Source organism: Amblyomma americanum, chromosome 5, assembly GCF_052857255.1.
Source record: "Amblyomma americanum isolate KBUSLIRL-KWMA chromosome 5, ASM5285725v1, whole genome shotgun sequence".
In the NCBI taxonomy this organism is placed as follows: domain Eukaryota; kingdom Metazoa; phylum Arthropoda; class Arachnida; order Ixodida; family Ixodidae; genus Amblyomma; species Amblyomma americanum.
Window position 1 is genome coordinate 207817100 of NC_135501.1, and position 25634 is coordinate 207842733.

The 25634-nt window shown below is 50.1% G+C and overlaps 1 protein-coding gene across 2 annotated transcripts in view; it reads left to right on the forward strand.

Moving 5' to 3' along the window:
• Positions 1-25634, forward strand: part of LOC144133541 (homeobox protein Meis1-like) — a 359482-nt gene that overhangs the window by 67385 nt on the left and 266463 nt on the right. For both annotated transcript variants that reach the window (XM_077666708.1, XM_077666709.1), the window contains exon 6: positions 20397-20672. In XM_077666708.1, coding sequence (XP_077522834.1) covers positions 20397-20672 — 276 coding nt within the window. The remainder of the gene's footprint in view (positions 1-20396; positions 20673-25634) is intronic.

Sequence of the window (25634 nt, forward strand, 5' to 3'; positions counted from 1 at the left end):
ACGTGGCTCGAACCGTCTTGCCCTGCGGTTGTGCTGCCGTTTCTTTTCCGTCCCATGACACCAGTTCCCACCTCCTTTCGCGCTTTGTATTACTTCCCTGGAGTCGACAATGCGACCGCTGACAGGCCTGGGACGCCTTCATTGCCGTGCGAGACCGAGGCTGTGCCCACGTCGTCATGCTGCCAACGTCTGTCCTGGACCTTTAAGACGAGCTCGTCCAGTCCTTGGCCTTTTGTGTCGGCCACAGCGATGGCCTCGTGGTGGAGTTGTTTCACTTTGAACTGCGAAGCCTTTTTTTGCTCGTCATGGGTTGCCTCTTGCAAAAGTCAAATAAACAAAGAGCCAAAGGGGCCGGGAAACAACCGAGCCCCGTGGCGTTCCGGGCAGGGTCGTGATGGGTACCTGTCACGGAGCCGTCACGTCACGCTTAGTTTGAGCGTCGGCCTCTCTCTCGCCATTGTCCGTCGCCGTGTGGCGGTGACGGCCCACCAGGCACGGGACGCGCCTGTTGTTCTTTCGCACGCCGTTGCCGCGGCTCGGCGCATTATCTTCGCTCGGCTCTTTTGTCTTTGCTTTGTTTTTGACGCCTTCCTTTTGCTGCTGTTGTAGCCGTTCGCTGGACGGCTGCGTCCGCCGCCCGTGTGTGAGAGCGTCGTCGCTGCATGGATAGGTAAAAATAATAGCAATAATTCGCAGCAGCTCGCCATGAATTCGCTCGCCGTGCCTTGTCAACCGACGTTATTTTCCATCAACGTTGTTCTCAACCGTCGTTTTAAGCACCGACGTTGTTCTCACCAATGTTTCCATCAAGGATGCTTTTCACTAATATTGCTTTCCACCAAAAATTCCACCGACGTCGCTTCCCACCAGCGTTGTTTTCCAACAGTGTTCAGAATATCTAAACCATCAAAGAGGCAGGAGAATTAGATACTCCCCGCCACATAAGGGCCTCACACAACAAGAAGCAGCTAGTTGGCGGAGGCTGCAAACGGGAACATTCTTTAACTTACATATGCATAGCAAGATGTATCCTACACAGTATAGGTACACATGCCCGTGGTGCGGGGCAACCCCCACGCTTTACCATATAACCTGGGAGTGTAAGCGAAACTACACTTTCCACCAACACAAAACCCCGAGTGCAGAGCAGTGGGAGAGCCGGCTCACCAGCTGCGAGCTCGCCGCCCAAAGGGCAACGGTGCAGCTCGCAAGCCAAGCAGCGCGACTCAGTGGAGCCCTGGACTAGGGGCCCAACCCTGCTTTGAAGGTCAAGAGTCTGCAGCGATGCAGACGAAGACCGAACGCTAAACACTTAATGGACCAAATAAAGTTTTTCTCTCTCTCTCTCTTCTCTCCAACAGTGTTTCCACCTACGATGTTTTTCGTTAATACGGTTTTTCACCAATTTTCCACCGACGTTGTTTTTCCCTACATTGTTTTCCTCCATATTTTCCGTCGACGTCGCTTTCCACTAGCCTTGTTTTCTATAAACGTTGCTTTCGACTAGCATTGCTTTCGACCAAAGTTGTTTTTCACCAACGTTGTTTTCCGACAAGTTTCTTCCACTAGTGTTGTTTTGCATCGACGTCCTTTTCCACCGACATTGTTTTCTGCCCATGTCGTTTGCGGTCTCCTTTGCAATATTTGCGGTCTCCTTTGCAGCTAGCATGTTTTTGGGTAGCACACAGATACCCCTCTATACACGTCACAGCCAGTCGCTGGGTGATTTCGTGCCCAGTTGCATCTTTCTCCCTGTACTCATCAGTGGCCCAAAAAGGCGAAGCATGCCGACGGAAACTGCCTGAATCAGAATTTTAGGTTGTTCTGCATAATCGCTTTCCAGCATGTATGAGATTGACGTCTGCTGGGAATAGAACGAGCTTCTGAGACGTTCCAAACGCTTGCAGAGAATGTGCGCTATCAACCATTTCATAGCCGCAACGTTTGTTTGCAGGGAATTAAGTATAGCTTTTAAAAGCGATAAAAGGTCTAGCGGAGCACTACTCACGGTACGGCCTGAAGGAATGCGCTTCGTTTAATGTTTTTTTTCTTTTTATGCAGCATAAAGTTTTTACTACAACACTGGGCCGATTAGCGGAGGTCTTATGGCTGCATGGAACTCTAAAGAACTCATAGAGTGGGGAGGAAAGTTCACACGCTCCACTAATTTGGAGCGCTTGGGGTCCTATAATACGAGCCGCCCCGCATGGGATTATGAATTAATTCCGGAACCTTTAAAATAAAAAAAATACACCATACGTGATTCGCAGTTGCCATGCACTGCCGCTTCTCGTCAGAATCATTAAGCTGCTACGGCAGCTTTTTTCTCAGCAGTCCTCGCGGTGGCGTTCTAGAAAACAAAGATATGAAGTGAGCTGACGTCGGGAAGGTATTTACGGGCAGGACATGTAGCGGGCCGAACTGACCAGTGTCGGTCTCTTAGTTTGGTGTCAGAGTGGACACCTGGGGAAGGCTCAAAAGTGAGATTCAGTGAAGATATTAAGGAATTTTATTGAAGATTGTGGCCAGGGCTGGCCCAGGACGGGGTTAATGTAACGTCTTTAGGCAAGGCCTTCGCCCTGCAGTGGTTTATACTCGGGTCAGGACGACGATGAGACAAAGAAGTAGAAGTCCAGGCGTGCGTAGCCGTGCCTCTCGAGAGGAAGTACCTTGCAAGATATGTACATTGTCATCACCGTAATCATCATCATCATCACTTAACGCCGTCATTAGGTATCTGGTGTACTGCTTAGCAAATCGTGCGCGGTGTGCGCAAGCAGCTGCAGAAAGCCCGACAATCTCGCCACCGAGTGCACCTTGCGCCTCAGGAGAAGGGCAGATAAAAGGGGGGTGAGAGGAAGGGAAGGGAAGAGCGGCCTCTTTTGAAGAAACGACGCCGGCCGCGCTGGGCCGAGCCCTCGAGGCAGCACCACGCGGAGGCGACGCGCGGTGCACACGCATCATCCGCCTCCTCACCTGTATGCGCAGTAGTACGCCCACCGGGACGCCCGAGTGAGTGACAAGCACTGTAATCACGCTTGCGCGCGCTGCCCCCTCTCGGCGAATGGGAACGCCGCCTCGCTGCGGCTCTGATTGACGCTCATGTAGAAAAGCGCCGCGTCTGCTCTCGAAGAACGCGAGAAAAGAAAACAAAAACAAAATGATGCAGATCTTAAGAATAGATTTCAGGCGTTATACAGAAGGCGCCAAAGGAGAAACGTCAGATGAGTCGCGTTTATCCAGGAAAAAAACAAAAAATCAACGTGGAGATCTGGATAAAAGAAGTGAAGTTGAAATGCAGTGCAGTGTTATTAATCCAAGCTCGCTTAATTAGAATTTCCGGTTTATTCGAAGTGACGCTTCGGGCACGTGTATTTGAGGAAATTGGGGGCTCTTGATTCCAACTACGCGTAAGTGAATGATCAATTAACGGCACGTGCAGAGGAAAACATGTTGTTTAAAGTTTCTAGCTTCATCCCCGTGCACGTGCAAAAGTAATTTGCAAATTTGCACATTGGCAGTAGTTATGCCGATGTAGAAAATGCTGGTAAAAAGGGCCACCATAAAGCTCTTTAGGCGGCGACGTCTGCTAGCAGACCACAGCTCCCAGCGGGGCCCTTTGGGGTTATGAACTTTGGGAGAACCTGGGTGTATAGAGTGCGGGCATGGCCGCGGAAGGATTACTCATGCGCCTTGTTCTCCGGGGGCTCAGCACTGGCATCGCGGTGCGCGCCGTAACAAGCACGCGCTCCGTGCCTGTAGCTTAAGTTCGTGTCCTGATCTTGCCCGTCCGGTCGTTGTATCACGCGCCTCACGGGTCGTTTGTCGTGCTTAAGACTGCTTCCCTCTTTGTTTGTGCATCTTCGATTTTCGCTCTGACCAGTTCGCGCGCCGGTTGGTCCGCGCTGCCATTGGAATGCGTCGTCTCGGCGATTTGTTCCTGCTTTCGCATTCGCGATGGTCTGGACACCGCGGCGCCAGAGTCGGAGGGGGGTCTCGCCGGAACAGGCGTGCGGCGCTGAGAAAAAGGAAAAGATATCAGCATCAAGGGGGCGACAGGGAACGAAGAGTCGCTGAGCTGCATACGCTGCTTACACGCTGTTGCTCCCGCCGTCACAGTCCGAGCCTGAATATTCGTGGAGGGGCACCCCGCTGAGGTGGAGTCTGGCTCTCCTGGCGCCAAGACTGCGCCGCTGCCGCGATGGGAAGATGAAACTCGACCATCTCTCAGAAACGGTTCCTGCTTCCTTTTCAGTCTTTATTTATGTGTTTCCCTATTGCTGCGCTCGGCTTGGCTTGACTTTTGACTTCGGATCCTGCGAGGAGCCTGTGTGCGTGCGTGCGTCTAGCTGTACGGGCGCATCGCGTACGCGCATGGCGGCCATCTCTCCTACACATGCTTCATGAATCTTTCTGGAGATTTACCGCGGTTTGTTTCCCTTTCTTTCTTTCTTTCTTTCTTTCTTTCTTTCTTTCTTTCTTTCTTTCTTTCTTTCTTTTTCTTTCTTTCTTTCTTTTTCTTTCTTTCTTTCTTTGAAGTCTGTTCAGTAGAAACTATACACATATAGAAGACACCTAGGTACAGAATGGTTAACTGTCGTCGTTGCTGTTTATTTCTTTACGCACCTCTCTAACTGGTTCGCCCCTTCAATCTGCGGGAGTCCACAGGAAGCGTTTAGGTTCGCGCTTAACGTCGTTGCAGGTGTGCATGCACCGCTGGCGTGACGGCTCGCATCGCGCCGCAAGCGTAAATGCTCGTAGGCAGGCCTTAACCCCACGGCCTTCACTATAGCGCGCTTGTGTAACTAGACTATGTATTCGATTAACTATATATATGGCATACAGAGTGTCAGTGCTCACTTTCTCAAAGGATGTGGTCACGCCACAAGCACGCCTTGTTGTGTCAGGCCGGAGTGTGAAGGCTTGTGGACTGTCTTCCACACTGAGGTTCTAACTCACCTCTCGAGACGATGAAGTCCATAGAAAGCGTGTAGCACGCTATTTAACGCTTTTGGGAACCGATGCAGGCGCCTTTGACGGGTCGCTTCGCGCCTAAGTGCAAACGCTCGCAGGCAGTCCTTGCGGTCTTTCTTCCACCGTGCTCCTCGAACTTCTGGCGCTGGCCTTGTTTTCTCTCTCTCTCTCGATCCCTGGATATTTATACTACTCCCCCTCTGGCTGCACGGCGCGAAGCTCATCCCGCGGCTTCTCTCCGCGGACTGGTCTCCTCTGCCGCCGCTGCTCCTCGGGCGTCCTGGCGGTGTTGTGGCGGTGCTTCGCTGAACGGACGCTCTTTTTCCGAGCCACAACTCGGAGCAGGGGTTGGTGGCTGCCGGAATGGCTGCTGAGGTGAACGTCCTGCTGACCCCAACGCGTTGCTGCTGCTGCAGCCGCATGCAGAGCCAGCGCGGGGCAGAACAGGGCCTCTGCCACTGCTGGCGGCAGCCCGGTTTTGATTGACAATCCGGATGCGAAACTGGAACCCCCCCTCCGCCACCAACCTCCAGCTTTTCTCTTCCCTGTACCTTCTCTCGCCGAGCGGCTCGGTGCTGTCCGCCCTATTATACGGCGAGGAGAGAGGAAAAAGAAGTGATGTGACAGGTAGGCCATCCAGCTCGCTCCACGGGAAGCCAGGTGAGGAAGGAGGCGGTTTGCGGGACGGGGGTGAGGGGGCTTGGAAGGGAGTAATACATAGTCTGATGTGGCGTGGGACCCCCAAACGACGGTGCCGCGAGCACCTAGTAAGCCTTGAGGAACGCACTTTTTCTGTGTTTCTGCGAAGCGTTTTATTTGCCTGCAGACCGTTTTGCTGCTGGTCGCTTTTTGTCTTGCCGGATGGGAAACCGAGTGTAAAAATGAAAGAGAAGAAAAGGCGCGTGTGGCGGAGGCGTATACGTGAGTGCTGTTTTCTTCGCAGAAGTCGCAGCAGGCCTCGGTAACGGAACGAACGTGGCGCCGTGTTTCGTTCTGCGCGCTGCTTCGGGAGATATTTTTCCCACGCGACGTTGATTCTCGGAGCTCCGCTGTCTGTACATTAGCTTTGGCGTGCGTGTCGTTCTCTTAACCGCGCACTAAATGTGCGTGGTCTTCTTGGACGAAATATGCGGGATATTCTGACCGGCCCTGCTGTCACACCGGGGATATCGGCGAGCGTGCTCATCCTGCAGCACCGTGTGGTAAATTGGACGAATTTAGTTACCACGAACGATGTCCACGTGCTTCGATTTTTAATTTTTTTTCGCACTGTGTTGTCTTGACTGTGCCGATCGCACACTAGACTGGAACAAGATAAATGAGGACCACGTTAGTGTACATCATAAAGAAGCCGACAGTCCCTGAAACCAAGAAAATCGTGGGTGCATATTTTACTATTGTCACTATAGAGATGAAAAGTGATTGAAAAATTATTTACATGCCATAACAGTTGACAAAAACTATAAGAAAACGACACGCCATCGGTGGGAACTGAACTCGCGACCTCCTGTTGTCGCGCACGATAGATGCTTCGGACCGCCAGTCGGATGTCTCAGGAAACAGCTAAAGCTAAACCACTTTCCATGAGCGCTTCGGATTGAACCCGACTTGTCCAAGCCCGAACCGCTGTGCTGTGGTGCCTGCCTCAGAATGCAAGGCGCGTATGCTACACGAGCTCGCCACATCAACACCCCCTGTAGAATGGCGTTGGCAACATACGTTGCTTTGGTAGGCTTCACTCTTTCCACGTGTAGCGAGACGTGGCACTCAAGTCGCCGTATTGTGTGTCTGCTATTTAAACACCTGGATAGTTCTCAAATTGGATGATTCGTGTGTTGCACTTTCGGTTATATCATCCCTGATGCTGTCGGATGCGCTGCCGTCGCGTACTTTTTTTTTCTTCTCCTTTTCTTGCCTCAATTAATAAACTCGCGTCCAGAAACAAAACGAGAACCCCAAAAGGCGTGGTCGTGCCTGCGAAAAAAAAAATGTACGTTCGAATTCCGGCTTTAATTACTTGACGACTCTTTATTCTCTTTTTCTCCGTCCCACACGTCGGCGCGGTGGTCGGCGTTTCATTTCGCGACAAGCAAATGACTCGGCCAAGCCTATTACGTTTCTCCTATCTCACTTTTTCTCTCTTTCTTTTTTGTCCGTTTAATCGTAGGCTGCTGCGTCTCTCTACAGCGTGGTCAGGAGCGTTTTCTTCATTATCTACGTGTGTGTGCTTTTCCACGGTTGTATAATACAGCCACGGCTGTTTGCAACGGGTTCCCTCCTATCTTTCTTTCTTTTCTTCCCCACCACCGCTTCTTTCTTCGCCCTGTATCATTGCTTCGCTTCTTTATCGATCTTTTAACGCCTCGCTTGTTTTTTGTTTAATCTTCTAACCTCTGGCGACGGCCCTAAATTGAATCCAATATATTCGTCCAGCATGGGCGTGGCGCTTTGCTTATAGCGGCGATCTCGTCGTGTCGCCGGTCCTGCAGTTCAGCCGCGCGTTTTTTAAGGGAGGCGCGGTAATTATTCTGGACCGCGGTGGTGCTCAGAATGTTGTTTATTTGAACGCGTCCGACGTTCTTGGTGTTGTTTCTTGCTGCCCGACGCTCGTGTTGCTGGTATACGCGTTGCCCCGTCTATATGGATGGCAAACACTCCTTACGGGGAACGGCCCTTAACGAACTTCTTTCTCCCTCCTCGTTCTCTTCGTCTCCAAGCCCGCACCCTCCGAAGGTGAAGGCAGCGGGACAAAACCGGCTCAGGCTTCGGCTGGGGCTCGGCTTGGCTGGGCTCGCTTCGGCTGTGTAGCCGCGAGACTGCTTCGAAAAGTGTGCGCTGGCTGCTTCAAACGAGAACCGCTCCGCGTCCGTTCCGTATCTCGGAAGCGATCTTTCTTTACTTTCGGTTTCCTTTTATTTTCTTCTTGTCCGGTGCTTCGCGGCTTCCGAATTTTTTCTTGTTTTGTCTTTCTAGTCTCTCGCTTTTTCTTGTTATGCGTCTACTTGCAGGCTTGCATGGGCCGGTCAAACAACGCAACCGCGGCAGGAGCTGCCGCAATGAGATGAGCATTCCGATCGAACTAATGACCTCCGCTTATATAGAAATGGTTCCGCCCATCCGCGGGTTTTTCGTTATCGTCATTTTTGTGTTCTCGGCACACGCCCGTCGAGCTGGCGAGGTTTGATAGAGTGTTTTGAATCTGCCGCGGAGAATCTTCCTCCTCTCTCGTTCTATGCATACCCCATCCACTTATGCTTGGTGCGTCGAAAAGACGTCATAACAGTAAAATGAAAAAAATTGCGCAGTATCCACTCGTGTCGTCTGGGTTTGTGTCTATACATTGTACACAAACAGTAGAGTCGTTTTTTTTTTTCATTTTGAATGTATAGTTTTCATAACGGAACGGTATGAGCTAAACCTTTTTATGGGCCTACCTAACTCGGTTGTGCTAATTTCGCGATATGACGAATAAGTTACAATACCAAAATATGTAGCTATACAAATTCAACTTAACAAAGCGATCAATTGATTTGTCGCTGCATGGAACTGTTGTTTTAAACTCCACGAGTCCTCTGGGTTTGGCTGACTTGTCGGCACGTCTCGACTTTAAACTGCCCACCATTCCTTTTTTTATTACGGGAACAAGATCCACAAAGATTTGCAGAGACGGATTCTAAGCAGAGCGGTAGAAGTTTTAAGGACCGACATCTTTCAGTTTGGTTGACGCCTATTTGGAAAGGGGAACCGGCAGCGCAGCTTGCTATAAACTGTTCGAATATTTAGTTACACAAGATGCAGTTACGTCTGCCTCAATGGGCCAGGCTAAACTACAAACGCACTGTGCTAGCGGCGTAGTTAAAACTCGGTGTAACGAAATTCACCAAAGCCGCAAACGATTTTGTTAAAGCTTGCGCTTGAACCGTGACAACGCTTGTTGATCACATGTGAACTGCATGCATGGGGCGTTGTTAAGTTCGTTACATCGCCTTGTCCGTAGAGACATGGGTCTTGTTAAATCGTATAGTTCGACAGTGCTTACCTGTATTGATAGTCCTGAGCCCCGACCTATTGCTTCGATTCATAAATTTTAGTGCGCGTACTCTTGGTTCTTGAGCGTTGCACTGCAAATGGCAAGCGACAGCAATGCATCAAGGCAGCGAAATAACGAGCTCTTTAAACGGATCTGTCCGACCTTTAACGCGTTTTTGAATAGCGATATTCCCTGGCACAGCGTTTAACTTTGGAGGCAGCCTCTTTCCCCTTGTGCATGCAGGGGGCCATGCAAGAGCACCTTCGCTAGTATGTTGTCTATTAAATTCTTTGTGCACTTTTATGAGCGATGCCTTCAATGCAGGAAGCAAGTCGAAGCTGTTTGGCATTCTCTTGCGAAATAAACGTCGTTAAGTTCTATGCACGGCGTCACGGAAGCTAAGAAACCTTTGGTGCGTTCTTCAACGTTCCGCCGAGACACTTTATACCCTCTTTCTTGAGACAAGAAGTGTGCGAGATTGTGAAATCGAGAAACTGGCGAGCTCCTACTTGTTGTGTAATGGGCCCACATAGGATTTCTCATTGCACGGCGCGGATCAAATGCATGCGCGCAGTGCGTGTCTGCGCTTGTGTCTGCCCTTGCTGGTTGTTCATTACTTTTTTGTTGTTGTTGTTGTTGTTTTTTCACTCTGTCCACTTGTCGTTCGTTGAGTGAAAGCGGCAAGCGAAATCGATTTCTCGAGTGTCTGCCTGCCCCATATACGTATAGTGGTGAAAACACCGCCGTGAACCAATTGTAAGCGTTGTGCCTGCATTCGTTGTCTTGGGTGTTCGATTAATGAAGTACGATAATTCGAGTGTTTGTCACAAATTGAGGAAGTGCGCTTTCTTTTTTTTGCAGTGCATAGAGAGGGCGGGGGGGGGGGGGGGGTTGACAGTGGAAGGCGACAAAGATCCCACTAGCCTTGTATGCTATTGAAGAGATAAATATTAGGAGTCACTCTGTTATACGATCCTTAAAGTATGTCTCCGAGTCCTTAGGCGGCAAAATCATTTCACGAATCATATTCAGCTATCCAGTGCTGTCTGTCGTGTTTACCAGAGAACTGATGAACTAAAGCGGCTGTTTGGGCTTGTTGGTCAGTGAACATGGTAAAAGAATGCAGCGCGAAAAAAACAAGGACGAACAGAAGTGGACAGGACAGGGCGCTGACCTGTCCTGTACACTTCTGTCCTGACCAGCGCCCTGTCCTGTCCACTTCTGTTCGTCCTTGTTTTTTTCGCGCTGCATTCTTTTACCAGAGAACTGGCATCTTCCCAATAAATCATTTGCGTATTATGTTATATGTCCTTAGTCCCCCTACAATAACGCCTCATGGGAGCTGTAGGGACTTGCAATAAATAAATAAATAAATAAATAAATAAATAAACTCCTGCTACTGGGAAAAGGGGGAGGGGATTCATAGTTCGATTTCAAAATAATGGCAGGGACAAAGGAAGACAAGCGCACAGCCCTTTTATAATCGAAGCATGAATGCCCTCGCCAACTTGCCCAATTAGCTTTCTGTGAGGAAAGGAGTGGGGAGGGTTGAATTTTGTCGACCCAGGAGGGGTCTTCCATCGAAGGCCTAAGGGCCACTTCTGACGCATGCCCATGCAGCACTAAGCAAAGGCGAGGCATAACGGAAGAGCGGTAGGGTAAGACACGGGAGCTGTCGAGGGAATCCTTGTATCGGAAGTGACGAAACACTTCTGGTGCGGGACTAAGCGGAGTCAACGCTGACGCCATGTTTGGCATGTCATTGGCGATGGCAGCCTCGCCGGCTCGCAAACCGCAACTTGAGTTGCTAGCTTCGCTAAGCTGGACCGCTGATGCACGCGCCATGAGAAGCAGTCTCTTCCCTCGAATGGAAGGCAGCGGGTGCCCTGGCCATGTTGACGTGTCCCCTGGGCATGCCGACATGCTCCATGGGCGTGCCGACGTGCTCTCTTGTTATGTCGACATGTTTCCTGGGCATGCTGACGTGTTCCGTGGGCATGCCGATACCTGTTCACAAGGTGTGCCGAAGGTTGGGACACACGTAATAACCCTGTAAAATATTTATAACCCCGAACGAACTGAATTCCAAGGGTAGGGATACTTAAGCTGGAGGAGAACTAGGGAGTGATAAGGTAAGGACGTTTTCTAGCGCAGGGCTGCTGGCGCAGCACAGTCCAAGTTGGAAATCATTGCAAGGAGCCTTTTGTCCAACGGTGGGCGTGCAGATGACGATGAGCACAAGGAGATGCGGATGAGACCGACGGCAAGGCGGCGTCTCTTTCTTGGGTTTTATCCAAGTTTCTTAGACAACTTGCCACTCCACCTAGCCGCGTGCCTGCTTTTCGGAGCATTCGCTCGCAAAGGAGGGGGATAGGCTGCGAACTCAGTTAAAAGGTGACTATATTTGCATGCCTGCGCACCCTAAAGCCCGTAGCTTCAAAATGCTTTCGTCTAGCTAGCTTGCCTGCTACATCGTCGCTTCCCGTCGTCAAGGCGTGCTGCTACGCGGCGCGTCGCACTGACGCGAGTGGGAGAGGAAGAGGCGCTGAGAGAGGGTCGGGCCGCTTGGCTCGGCGGCGTCCGATGAGGGCGTAGCGATGCCAGTCACGTCCCCCGGCAGCAGCCTGGCTCTTCTTCGCGAGGCGTCGCGGGCGGGCGGCGGCCACTCCAAGTGAACTCGGCGCGAGCTCCAGAGCGCGCGCTCGCTCGCGCGATTTTAAGTTCCTGCGCTCTGTGCCTCCGCCACACTTGTCGGCGCTCGTTTTCTTCTTCTTTCGCTGGGTGCTTTTTTTCTTTGCTTCTTCTCCTCGTTCGCAGGCAGTCATCGCCGCCGCGTATATGCACTGCAGAGCTCAACCTCACGTGAGCTCGAGACTGTATACATGGGCGAGTCGCACGGTCGCTTGAATAATATGCCGGGCCGTGCTCTTTCTTTTCTTTCCTTCTTTCTTAATTCCTTTCTTTTTCTTCCTTTTCGGCAGTGGTGCTTGTGCTTGGTGCCTTTATCGCCGTCATCGTCGCCAGCCGTGTGTGGATGGCTGGAGTGCCTCATTCGGCCGGAGTTCCAGTGTAGTTCAGAATAGTGCGACCTTTCCTTCTTCTGCATCTCTCTCTCTCGTTTCTCTTCTGTCCATCTGGTTTTATTTTTTTTAAAGATCCATTTGTATATGTGGAAGTAGTTGTTCTGGGTGCTTTCTGGCGCGTGATGCGACCCGTAAGTGGTGGTTGAGGTTGACCGGCTATTTTTTTCCAAAGCAGCAGCATGAAGAAGGATGGTCGTGCACTGTCGTCGTAGAGGGTGGGAAAAAAGGAACAAGCTTATGAACAAAGCAGGAAAGACTAAGATAGATGGTGGCGGCATTGTGGACGGCTTGCCCAAAGGAGAGGTTATGAAAAAATAAAAACTTGTTCCTTTTTCATCCCTACCGTCCCCTCGTATTTGGTGCTAGCAGTGTTTGCAGCGTTGTAGTCGCGCGCTTATTGCACGCGCGCAATGTGTGGATGGGCCCTTCCTCGGAAGGAGGGGATGTGACGATGAAACACGGACTGGAAGCAACTTAGCAGGCCCCGAAGTGCTGAAGAGAAGAAAGGACGCCAAAGATCAGAAATAGTCTGGTGCACGCATGAAAAAAAGATATTGTTTTTTAACTTATGTTTTTGTCATCTTGCACATCCGAAATGGGAAAGTACCGTCGTCAATACTACTCCTGTTTAAGGCAAGACACCATGCATGGTCCGCTAGGAGATGACGTGCAGAATACAAAACGAAACCTGCTCTTTGAACGCTTTTTTTTGCTGCTTTTTTTTCTAGTGAGCGCATTCCGTGACTATAGCAGCCTGTATTGGGGCTGGTCTGTCATTTATTCGTTCTTGTTGGGATTAGTCTGATGTTTTGTTATCCCTTGGAAGGGAAGGGAGAGGTCATGTCATTAAAGGTCACCGTGACATCCGGGGCATTAATTAAGACAGCAAGAGTTTTTTTTTTTTTCGTGCACTCCTTATCTCATTCAGAAATAGGGAGCGGTAGCCACCTTCAGCGTGTTCCACCCCCCACTACGTGTCAGCTGACCTACCTCTACATCGACCCTCTACAGCACTGGTTTAGCTCAAACGAGGCAACCTTAAAAGCCATGTTTTTAACGCGAGAGCGTTATAGTGCCCCCATGTTGGACAAAACTTTCCGGCGTCGGCGTTAGTGACCGTCTGAAGCCTCGCTGCGGCAATTGCTCCGGCCGCTCCGGCAACCATGGTCGGGACCTTGTCACGTCATCAGAGCCTCCACACCAGAGGGCGAGCAAACTGACCACCGTAGCAGACGGCAGTTAAATTAATGACTGGTCGCGAGATGTTGCTGGGGAAAAGCAACCTGTGTCGCACAAGCCCCACCGGTGGCAGCACCTGCCATTGCAGTGCAGTGGCGCATTGCCTAACCACCACTCAACTCCGCCAGCAGTGGTATATAAGGACTCCCAGGGGTCTATGAATGTAAAGTAGAGAATGACTGATTCCGCACATGTGGGCATTCATGCACTATACGCTACCGCGTCATTACCCTTGAGGCGGAGCTCAAGTTTCTCCTCTAGAATGGTGTCAGGCAGGGAGACGCGATCTCGCCAATGCTGTTCACCGCCTGTTTGCAGGCAGCCATTGGGAGGCCTGGATTTGGGACAGCTGTGAATAAGAGTTAATGGAGAATACCTAAGTAACCTGCGATTTGCTGAAGACATTGCCTTGCTGAGTCACCCAGGAGATGAACTGCAAAGCAGGATAAATGAATTAGCTGGGCAGAGAAGCAAGGTGGGGCATATAAAAATTGATATGCAGAAAACCAAAGTAATGTTCAACAGTCTCGCAAGGGAACAGCTGCTTACAATTGGTAGCGAGGTGTTGGAAGTGGTAAGGGAATACGTCTACATAGGGCAGGTAGCGACAGCTGATCCGAATCATGAGAGGGAAATAACTACAAGGATAAGAATGGCGTGGAGCGCATATGGCAGGTTCTCTCAGATCATGAATGGCAGTTTGCCAATATCCCCCAACAGAAAAGTGTACAACAGCTGTATCTTGCCGGTACTCACCTACGGGGCAGAAACGTGGAATCTAACGAAAAGAGTTCAGCTCAAGTTAAGGACAACGCAGCGAGCCATGGAAAGAAAAATTATAGGTGTAACGTTAAGAGACCGGAAGCGGGCAGAGTGGGTGAGGAAGCAAACGTGGGTTGATGACATCCTAGTCGAAGTCAAGAGGAAGAAATGGGCTTGGGCAGGGCATGTAATGCGAAGGCAAGATAGCCGCTGATGCTTAAGAGTAACGGAGTGGATTTCAATAGAAAGCAAAAGTAGCAGGGGGCGGCAGATAGTTAGGTGGGCGGATGAGATTAAGAAGTTTTCGGGGGATGGGGTGGCCGCAGCTAGCACAGAGCAAAGTTAATTGGAGAGACATGAGAGGGGCCTTTGTCCTGCAGTGGGCGTAGTCAGACTACTGCTGCTGTTGTTGTTGATGGTGATGAGCACTTTAGCAGTGACTAGCGAGTTGCTTTCTTTTCCATAAACTTTGCACAGCAGCTGACATGCGTTCTCAATTTTTTATTTCGTTAACGAATCCGTGCTTGATAGGCGTGTCCCTGAAATGTCCGGCATCAATTCTTGCGGTCAGAACTTGACGCATTCTCGATGTCAGAAAAAAAAAAATAATACTGAATGAGAAGGAAGGGAGAAGAAGAAAGCGAGTGCATAGCCATAGCGGCAGGAGGTTTCTAGGACACACGCTCTCCCGCGCCGCGTACACACAGATCAAACACACATCGACCGCGCAAGAGACGACGATGAAATTTCCTTTCTCGTCATCCTATCCGCGTGCCTTGTCGGGGCCGCGCCACTGGGTCGACTGTGCACGAAGCGAAGGGCGTTCGTCCTTGTCGAAGAATCGATTGGCAGCCAGCTGCAAAGAACGAAAATACGGCGGCGACGACTGCCGTGTATGCGTTCATCAGGAAGGCTGCACAAGGTCGGAGAAGCCGCGACCCCTTGTCAATGCGGAGAGAGTGGTTCGTGTGCTCGGGAGGCGACGTAGTAGAACAAACCGCGGCATCAGCCTTCGACTGTCATACGGTGAAAAGCGCCTCCAAGGGCGTGTACTGCCGCCGCCAGCGCCGCTTTTGCTGTAGTGCGATGCATGCTAGACATATATGCTGCTAGAAGCGTGTGCGGAGTAGCCAGGGGAAGGGTACTACACGGTCATCGCTGTTGTTTGGAACTACGCGAATCGCTAAAGTCCGTACAAAACCTTGCCTTCCAGACAAGCGCTGTGTGTGTGAGTTGTGAAAGTATGAAATGCTGTCTGTCAGCATGAAGTCCCTTGCACAAAGAGCTGATAATACGAGTGTTTTCTGGCGGGCTAGTTTGTGTGTTACGTTCATCGCTTGTGTGTGTGGCTTTTTCTCTTCCCTGTTGTTTTCCGTGCAGTTTCGAAGATGGGTGATAATGTTCAATCGATTGCATGCGGAACACTATATATGTGTTCACGAGAGTACAGAGCCTTTTGGCCTCTGTGAGAACGGCGGAGGCACAGAACCCATCATTCAAACCTGCATACCTTGCAGAGAATCATCCCTCACTGATCGGTTAGGACGTGACGAGAGGTTTTTGTTTGTTTGTTTGTTGTTTTCGCGCACGCGTTCCAAAAGCACTGCGCGCCGCAGTTCCCACTCAGTCGGTCTCCGTCTGTGGTTGTACACCGGTTGCGTTTACTTTTTTCCCCCTCTTCATCTGCATTCGGACACACTCCTCATGTTTTTTATCGGCGTGGTCCTTTCACTTTCGAATGCCCTTCGCCCCCCTCCTCTTCTTGTCCGCGCTCCCCACCTCGCCGGTCCACTTGGTGGGAGGAGATATTTCCAGGCGACACGACGCGCAGACACCCGGATGACCAGGCCTACAACACTCGGCCTTTCATCGGTCGCGGCTTGGAAAAAATACAACCGCGTATACGGCTCTCTCCCACCGCGTCCCCCTATCATCGCCAGTTGCCCCCCTCCTTCTTCGACGTTGTCTATCCGCAATTTTTGCGCTGCTAGCCACAACAGGGCGCAATCTCAACCACTACCCCCCCTCGGGCCTTCACCGTGCATGACACGGAATTCGGGCATCTCGCACACAGGGGGACAGTTTCCTCTTCCATTTGGACGAAGAGAGGCTCTCCTCACTCGGCAGATAGTAGCTCTGCGTGGCTTCATGATTTGCCCTCCCCTTGCACAGCGCAGTGCCTCTTGTGTTTTAGATGTATGGCCACTCTTCGTCGGGGCTGCCAGTAGTTTATCTAAACGCCACCTGCCTTCGACACCCTTATCGTTGCGGCCGTTCAAAACCACCCCGGAGAGAAATCGTGCAGGGGTCTAATGCGGTTCTGCCCTGTGGCGGACGTTGGGAAAGCGAGGCTATTCGGGGGCTCCACTATATATACATGCTGCATGGCCATACTGACGGCGTTATCATGCCCGAAGGGTTCACTCTGGGACCGGAGGGAGTTCTTTGCGACGCGTGCTGTAGGTTGCGACGTGGGGGCCCCGATACTTCCCGTTTTCGCTGTGCTTTGACAGGTTAGAATTGCAGCCTTGCTTGAAAGCCATATTCGTACCAACGCACTTACGCGAGCAAAATCGGGCTTGCATTTAGAACTTTGCGCGATGATTTGACGTCATAACCGGCGAATTTCCATAGGTGTGATTTTGTGCATTCTTTTTTTTTCACATTTTCGCCGCATGTATAACGACTATTTGTTGGGAAAGAATACGATCACCACCAGTAGCGAGCTTACGTCTAATCAACGAAAAAGGTAATTCCCGATGACTCCCAGTTTACCTTGTTGTGCGCTACTAGACAATAGCTGCAACCTAAGTTTATAAAGGGGGAAGAACATGGTTTGTAAGAGTGCCAAGGGGTGTGAGGGAGGGGTACACTCCCCCCGAAATCGAGCTAGCCCCCCCCCCCCACACACACACACATACATCCCCCATCCCCCCCCCCCCACGTCCGGTTTAGAAAATTACCTTAAGCACGTGCACATAATCCTAACTACGTGCCTGATATTTATATCACCCGGGTGTTGTCAGAGATGGTCGGAAGATTTTCACGCCCCAGTAGGAGTACACGACAGAAAATTACCTGTCGACTCAACAGACTTTTTGCAATGTTTTTCTTTTTGCCCATGAACTTCTACGAACAGAAATTTTTGTAGTAACTACAGAATTTTGAGTAGTTACTACAGAAATGTACTACAGACTACAGAAGAGTAATCAGAAAAAACTAGAGTACTACACAAAAATACTACAAAAAAAACGACAAAACGTTTTGTCCTATTATTCACATGATTCTGTTCTTTGTTGTTTTACTCGTCCCCCAATCATAGGTAACGCCGTTCAGTGTGTAGTCGGGATTGATATACTTGCCCGTGTGCTTTTAAAAAAAAATGTTTAGCATGTGTGAATCTTCGTTCACAACCACTCAGTATACAGATGCAGCCAAATGACGCTGAATATCGAGAGATGCAGAAACAGGTGCGTGACAAGTTAGCCCAATTCAAAAAGACGGAACCTTATGGCTGCAGCTCGCTTTTCTTAATTTATTTCTAATTTCAGTGCGTTTCGCTACTTTTATCGAGTTTTTCTCGTTTTGTTTTCTTTTTAATACTTTCCTTTCTTGGTACACGCTTGGCACTATACTGAGCCTCTGCGGAACCGCAACAGTGGTTAGCGTCTAGTTCAAGCCGACGTTATACACCCTGTATTTTATCTTTCCGTTCAACTCTGAATCCACAGCGGGGAAACGAGAGAAGAAAACAAGTCAGAAACAAAAAAAAACCGTCGGCCCAGTCTCCTTCTAGAACGCATTTTGCGCCGGATATAGTGGTGTAGTATATCGGGACACGCATGCCAGTGCGCTTCGGACCCAATTCCTCTTTTCTTTGCTGTTTCTTTTTTTCCACCATTTTTTTTTTGCTTTCGCAATGAGTGCAGTCGTCGCAGGCGTCAGCTCCTTCCATTTTACACCGTGGAATCATGTCTTGGCCGTCAACCCCTCTTTCCTTTAAGCGCGCCGCCGCCGCCGCCTTACTTTGATTACCGCTGCGTTGCATAAACCTTTTCTCCGTTCCTTGTCGCACCCGGCGCGTTGAAAAGTAAGAGATCGCTCTGTACGTGGAGGCATCCTCGGACCGACCCCGCCACGCACTGGCTGCTTGAGGAGACGAAACGAAGAAAAACCAAATCAGGTAATGGCCGATGAGTGCGGGCTGCGATAACAGGTGTATTTGAAAGGGAGGGACGGAACCCCCGGGATATCTGACTCAGTAAAGGCCGGTGGGGGGTTACTTCTCAGTTGAACTCACTTTAAGAGGAAGGCAACGCCAGTTTAGTCGCCTCAGCATCAGAGTAAGCAAAAAGAAAGAGAGAGAAAAAAATGGCGATGGAGGAGGCAGCGATGATAGCAGCGAGATTTTATTCGCATATGTAGGGAGCTTTTCTGGACTCGAGATCGCGCACGGCCGTTGCCGCCTTATAAGCGCGCGATGTGTTGCTTTTACGGCGCGTCCAATATTGCCTGCATGCATTGCGGTAGCCACGGCCAAGCTTGGCGCGTAATCGTGTTCCAGCTCTTGCGCTTATCCGTCCACCTCTCCGTTGGGCTTCTTTCTTTTCTGTTTTCACTTTTTCTGTAGCTTCCTTACGCCCTGTGGGTTGAGAGAGTATCTTATCCGTGGACTCCGCTGGTTGTCCTGAAGAAGACGTGTCACGGTTTTCTTTTGATTCCTGTTTAGCAGTTCTCATTTCCCTTTCGTTTTTCAATCCGTCGAGTCGTTCCTCCTCTACTTTTTGCATTAGCGTTTCGCCGTATGTTGAAAGCAGGGCCCGAGAAAGGATCGTCTTCTGATGGGCTATGGGGAGATGATAGGCATCCATACGTCCCCTGCTCGGTCTGTATGTGCTCGCGGTGGCTGCAGTCGGGAAACGAAGCTAATGCGATGCCGCACGACGACCGGCGGAATGGCGCCGTCGCGAAGCCTTCGCTGTGTGCGTGTGTTGTTGACCCGGTGCCGATAGCAGGAGGCTTATGACCGCGCCGGGCGTCTTGTGTGTCTTTGTTAATTGCATGCACAGGTGATGGCTTATGCTTGTCCTTTGGGGGAACCTACGTCACTTCATCCAGATACGACAATCGACAGTTGTGACCCGTATCAACAACTTCTGCCGACACCTGCCCATCAAAAGCGCATTAGAAGTCCGCTGACATTTCTGAACGGCTTCATAATTATTGTAATTATGAATTTTTCTGGCGAAAAGGCAGCCTTCGCCCAATAAAGAGCGTCATGACACAAGGTCTTAGAGACCAATTCTCCAAGCATTTCACCCCAAAAGGTTTGTTGGTGTCCAAGTTAGGCATCTTTATTCGAGTGTAATAAGCGCTTAGTGTAAAACGAAGCCATTTTCACGGACTAGGCGTTTTTAGGCGGCTTTAAAATACCTTGGGCGACACGGTGCAGGCAGATTACACTCGTAACTGGGGCACGGTTCCTGCTGTATACCCTGCTCTACTTTTGACGGAATAACCGCTCTCTGGTTAATGAAGATAATTGGTTGTGGCTGCAGCCTAGACTTTTATTTCCTTCTCTAATACACTTGTCCGCTTCGTCTCGTCGTATGCTTTTGTAACGATATAATCTACAGTTGTGTTTTAGAAACAGCAGTTTCTTTTTTTGTACCTGTCAAAATCTCAGGTTTTCTTGCGTGGACTGCACGCATGTTATCGTTAATGCGTACAACTCGAAGGAATCAGAAAGCGAACACTCAGTTATCATGCAGTCGGCGACAGCTCTCAATGTAAGAATAAGAAGCTCGCTTTTGTTTTTAAGCGGTGTTCCTCGACACGCATTCTCTCTCTACAGCTTTTCATATTCAGTGCAAAAGTAAACTTGGTACCTGAGAGTAAGCTGAGTAAATGGTTTCGTATTCTGAGCAGGTTCTCTGGTCGTATCCTCTGAAACTGTGCTCCGTGGGACAGGTTTACAAAACTGCCTTTGCTTAGGTAATTTTCCAACGGTCATTTACCGGCTGCAAGTTACTTTAAGCTCTGGCTGCTTTAGTCGAAGAACTACGTTATTAAAAGCAGGTTTGTGCACGTATCGAAGCCCCACTAACAAGACGCATGGATGCTACATGGAAGCATTCAAAAGGAACAGTATCTCTTATCGCGTCCTTCTAGCAGAGAAAAATTCATTGGTTAACAACCATGCGGCGCTGTTCCTGAAGTGAACCACAGAAGTTGCCTGAGATGAATGTTGCCCTGCGTGCCTTGCATCGTGCCTCACCTGGACGGATGTTCTTTCCTCTTGTACGCAGGTGCACGAGCTGTGCGACAACTTCTGTCAGCGGTACATCAGCTGCCTGAAGGGCAAGATGCCCATCGACCTGGTGATAGACGAGCGCGACAGCAAGCCCGGGGACCTGGGCGACAACAACAACAACCACAACAGCAGCGGCGGTGGCTCGGGGGGAGGGGGCTCCGGAGGCTCCGGAGGGGGCGGGGGTGGGGGAGGCGGCGGAGGGGGCCGCGGACACCACAACCCAGACACCACGGGCCACAACAGCACCGACAGTTCCTCCACGCCGGATCAGGTCAGTCTTCATTCACTGGGCCCTGCCTGTACCTCTTCCTCCTCTCGCTGTACAAAACAATGTCGAGTGCTTTGCACGTCCGAGACTTTCAGGATTGCTGCGATGTGGCAAGAATTATTTCGTGTACAAGGTGCCTTCTGTGGAATCATCTTACCGATATGTAGGCTGCCTCAGGTAGTGGCCACACTTTTCATGGCGCAGAAACAGTTATCCGCGATATCAGGTGTATTTTATCGCTTTCAGGCAAAGTCCATGATATGGTACACGGCGTCCAAGACAACGTCCATCGTCCGGACTTTCAAGGACTTAGCCAAATCGCTGGAAATGTTTCATAGTAACGGCAACTCCCATAAGAAGAGCTTTAGAGGACAACTGTCAGCTGGCTTGACTAGCGCACCTGGAAGTGGAAGGTTCAATTAACCCTTAACACTCTTCACACTTACCACACCACTTAACAAACCTCCGAATCAGAATCCGACCGTGATCTGCGGACAGCTTCTGACAGGTAGCAGGTGGCTGTGGTTTCTCCTCTAAGCAGAACTGGACTCCCTGCAACTTCTCTTCCGAAGCCGTATCCATACTTTAAGCAGCCCCGGCCAGTGGTTGATCTGGGTGCCGCAAGAGCTGCCTCACAGTCAGTGAGACAACCTTTGATTTTGGACCGATTTGTTATCCCGTTTTCGATACATGGAACTTTGCGACAAGGGACTGAGGGCTCCCTTGGGTGGTGGCGGTGGTGTTGGAAACGCAATGGAGGAATATTTGAGAGGATCTTGGGGCCCCAAAAGTTCGCCATTTGAAGTGGAGGCCGGAGGGGGGTGGGGGTTGGCCGCCCCCGCGTCGGTTGCTGCCACCGCAGCCACTTTTCGGCAGCGGAACACGTGCGTCGCTGACCTTGACGCGGCACCCTTCAAGGTCGACGGCGCCGTCCGGTCTGCTGCCGCCGCGGCAGGACCCCGCGTCCCTCCGTCTTTCTCCTCCTCCTCTCTGGTTCGCATTTCACGGCGACGGCAGCAGCGGCACAGACCGTGCGTGGGAAGGAGAGAGAGGGTGAGAGAGACCGGATTTTCGGCGCGTCCGTTCCCTCTACTCGCCCTCTTTTTCTCCAGAAGGAGTCGCCGGCTTCGTGTCCCGGGCCTGGCTTCTTTCTATCCGAGTCTCGCAGGGGGGACGACGCCAGCAGCGGCGGCGAATGGAAATATATAGACGGCTGGCTGCACGGCTGTCGCTGTGGGTCTATACTTGCGCGTAACTTGGTGCTTGCCGCCCTCCTCCCGCGTCGTAACTTCGGCTGTCAGCTCGCTGCCGCAGAACTCGGAAAGCAAAAGCTGGGGCCCTGGCGCGTCGATGTATCCGCAGCACACGTGTATGGCACGCCTCGGTGTCTTATTTCACTCGGATTCAGCTTACAGCCGTTCTCTTCGGGATAGATCTTTCTTTGATAGGGTGGCAGACCTCTCCTGTTTCATCAAAGTTCTCCTCCTCCTCCTGCAGAGCTCGCTATCTCAGCTCTGCTGATCCCGTACCGCATAATACATACAAGAGCCAAACGCATTCGTTGCACCCGTGCAGCTGTTTGTTCCTATTTCAACAGCACACGGCAAGCGTTCCCGAAGTCTAAAGCTTTCGTCGGACCACTTAGTCTTACTCCTGTAGAATAAGCCCGCTCTACAAACCTGATGAGGATTGTTGGTCACTGGCCAAATCAAAAGATGAAAAAAAAAGACTTTTCGGGAGCACTACGGCTCCCTTGTTCACTATAGCTAGTGAACAATTCAGATAGTGAACAAGGGAGCCGTAGTGCTCCCGAAATGTCTTTTTCATCTTTTGACTTTGGCCAGTGACCAGCAATGCTCATCACCGTGATTCCTGACCAGTCGGTATGCCTTCAAACCCTCGACTACGTCAATCATTTGCTCTGGTCCCACTCTAGAGTTTCACGAAGTACCAGCAGTCCCGACGGGCGTAACGAGAGCGCCTGAGCCATAACAGCTGCGAAGCTCTGCCTAGGCGTCATGGTTCAAAATCCTGGAAGGCAATTCACCCCAAATTAGGAGATTAGGAGGTCGCCGTGCCTGTGACACATAAATAAGCTGTCGCATGGTTGCTGACGGCGTGCATGAAATGACAGCTGCAAGGCGGCAAAATAGTTCGTGGCTTAGACTACAGACGATACCTTCGTCTCCGAGTTGTTAAAAGTAGGCCACTGGTTATGCATAGTTTTGACACAAGAGCTTTGGCACTGCTGTGGTCAAAACGCACCTTTGACCAACACTATCGAACTTAAGTACTGGCCGCGCGCACATAGGCACCATTTTAAACAATGAATACTATGCACGTGAACGCTGAGGATGAAGTTCGCACAAACATCAATCACCCGACGGTTTCAGGATGAAAACATTGCGAAATTCCTAGAGACTGTTACGGAAAATTTCAACGCCACTTTATATATATATATATATATATATATATATATATATATATATATATATATATATATATATATATATATATATATATATATATATATATATATATATATATATATATAGGTAGATAGAAGCTGTAATATTGTGGCTGATTACAAGCAAAATGCGAAATAATGGAGTCCCACGCCTGTGCAATGTGTCGGAACATTGGCACCAGGCTTAGTTTCAACATTTGTACTATGTAGATTTTGCGTGTCTTTTGAGCTGTTTGCAAGCCATATCACAGAAGACAGACGTATAGACTTGCATAGACTCACAGATTAAGAACGGCAGAATCAATATTCCACTGGTAAATTCGAGGAAGGAAGGCACCCTTTCCCTTTAATCTCTCTCCTCTACGCTGCCTCTCTATTTAGTATATGTCAGCTGCGCCAATAAGGCTGAGCGCTGTCTACCTGGCAGCAGTGATACCGCAGGCTGCGGCAGTAAAGTTCGGTTGCTTTATTACCTAGCTGGATGACGCAGTCACTAGTAAGTCCTCTCATCTGACTATTTCTTCTTGCACCATTTGTGGCACGCCAGGGGCATCGCATAACCAGGGGTTGCACTTTTGGGTTTAAACCGAAAAAAGGGGTGATAAAAATGCGCCGAATATAGTTTTTGATATGTGGTTTTAGCGGAAAATGTCAGTATTCTAGGCATGCAAGGCATAGCTAGTTGGCTGTATAGTACGAGTGCACTCAAAATTGAAGATTAATTAAATATGGAAGCCAGAGGCGCGATGAGAGGCTGGCATTGTTGGATAAGCCGCGCAGTTGTGCGATTTGAGGAATTTCTGGGCTCGCTTACACGCCTCTGCGGACCGGGAAGTGCCACCTCCACGCCGCCTGCTAAGCACTGTTCGTTCGCCATCATCACCCGCTTAGAGAAGTTATTTGGTTAAGTGTAGCTTGTCAACGTCATCTAGGACACTGATACGAAACCGTGCGTGCTCGTCATAAAAAGTATCGTATTCGGTCTACTTCGACGATTGAACCGTATTTTCATCGCTGTCATCAACGCGCACACCACGTTATGTTCCGCCCTCGAGAGTTCAACCCAGCTCGACAATCCAAAGACAACTTGGCTTGGTTTTATGGGGGTTTAACGTCCCAAAGCGACTAAGGCTATGGGGGACGTCGTAGTGGAGGGCTCCGGATAATTTCAACCGCCTGGGGTTCTTTGACGTGCACTGACATTGCACAGTATACACGGGCCTCTAGCATTTCGCCCCCATCGAAATGCGGCCATCGCGGCCGGGATTGAACCGCGTATTTCGAGTCAGCAGCCGAGCACCATAACCACTCAGCCACCGCGGAGGCCAAAGAAAAATTGGAGTAGGGCAGTTAAGCTCCGCCTTAAGGGTATGACGCGTTAGCGTTAATGGTTAATTCCCATATATATGCTCAAGGCCATTCTCTACTTTACCTTCATATATCGTCGGGAGTCCTCATACCACTCCTGGTGGAGGGCTGCAGCGGTTAAGCCATGCGCCACTGCCCTGCGATGGCAGGTGCTCTCCGCGGTGGACTCGCGCGGCCCGGGTTGCTCTTCCCGAGCGACCATTCAATAATTTAGCTGTCACCTGCCACGGCGAGCAGTTTGCTCGCAATCCAGTGGCCAGGTTGTGATGACGCCGCAAAGACACGTGACCTAGGTGGCCCATCTGCCTCCTAGGTAGCTCTCTGGGGACCACTTGCCAGAGTTATTCTCATTATTTTCCCCTCAAAACGCCGACGCTGACAACACTGACAGCGGATTTTCTGGACAAAGAAGCCTTTAAAACTCTCGCATTAAAACTTGCCAGCCTAGTTCGTAGAAGTAAGCTTCCACTTGTGTTCTTGTGTGCTGGCTGTCTCATTAAACTGCTTTACTTTTTTAATTGCGAAAGCAATCTATTCTACAAGCATGCCTGCAAGTGCAAAATTAATGGTGCATTATGTTAATTACTGGCAAACGAACTGTTCATGCTGACAGAAATGCCGAGGTAGACTCGATGTTACTTTTGACCTCGCAGAACAGCCGCATTAAATCAGAGAAAAAGAGTCAGTAATTCATTCCTTGAAAATAATAATGTGCGCCGAAAAAAAAAAAGAATCCGGAACTTGCATTCTGAAATGAAAACCAAAAAAGTCCGCCGAGTTTTCTAAAAATAAAAACCGGAAAGTTACACCCCGTACTTATCACCACGAAATAAAAGACCATTCAGCTGGAGCTGTTAGATAGGTGTTTAGCAAGGTAAAATTTGCGCTGTACTTTTGACTACCAAGTTCACAAGTCCTGTTTTACCTTCTTTACCTCCCTGAATAGTTGTGTACAACGTTGTCCGTAAGGCTATTGTTTATTTCCTGGGTCAGAGATGTGCGCGTTGCGTCATGGTGAAGTGGAAACCACTGCGGAAGTACGGTACAGCATGGATACCTACGGCACAGAGCGCTGTATCCTTTCTGTCCCAAATTCCCGCTGCGGTTTCCAGCCTCAGACCACGCACCAA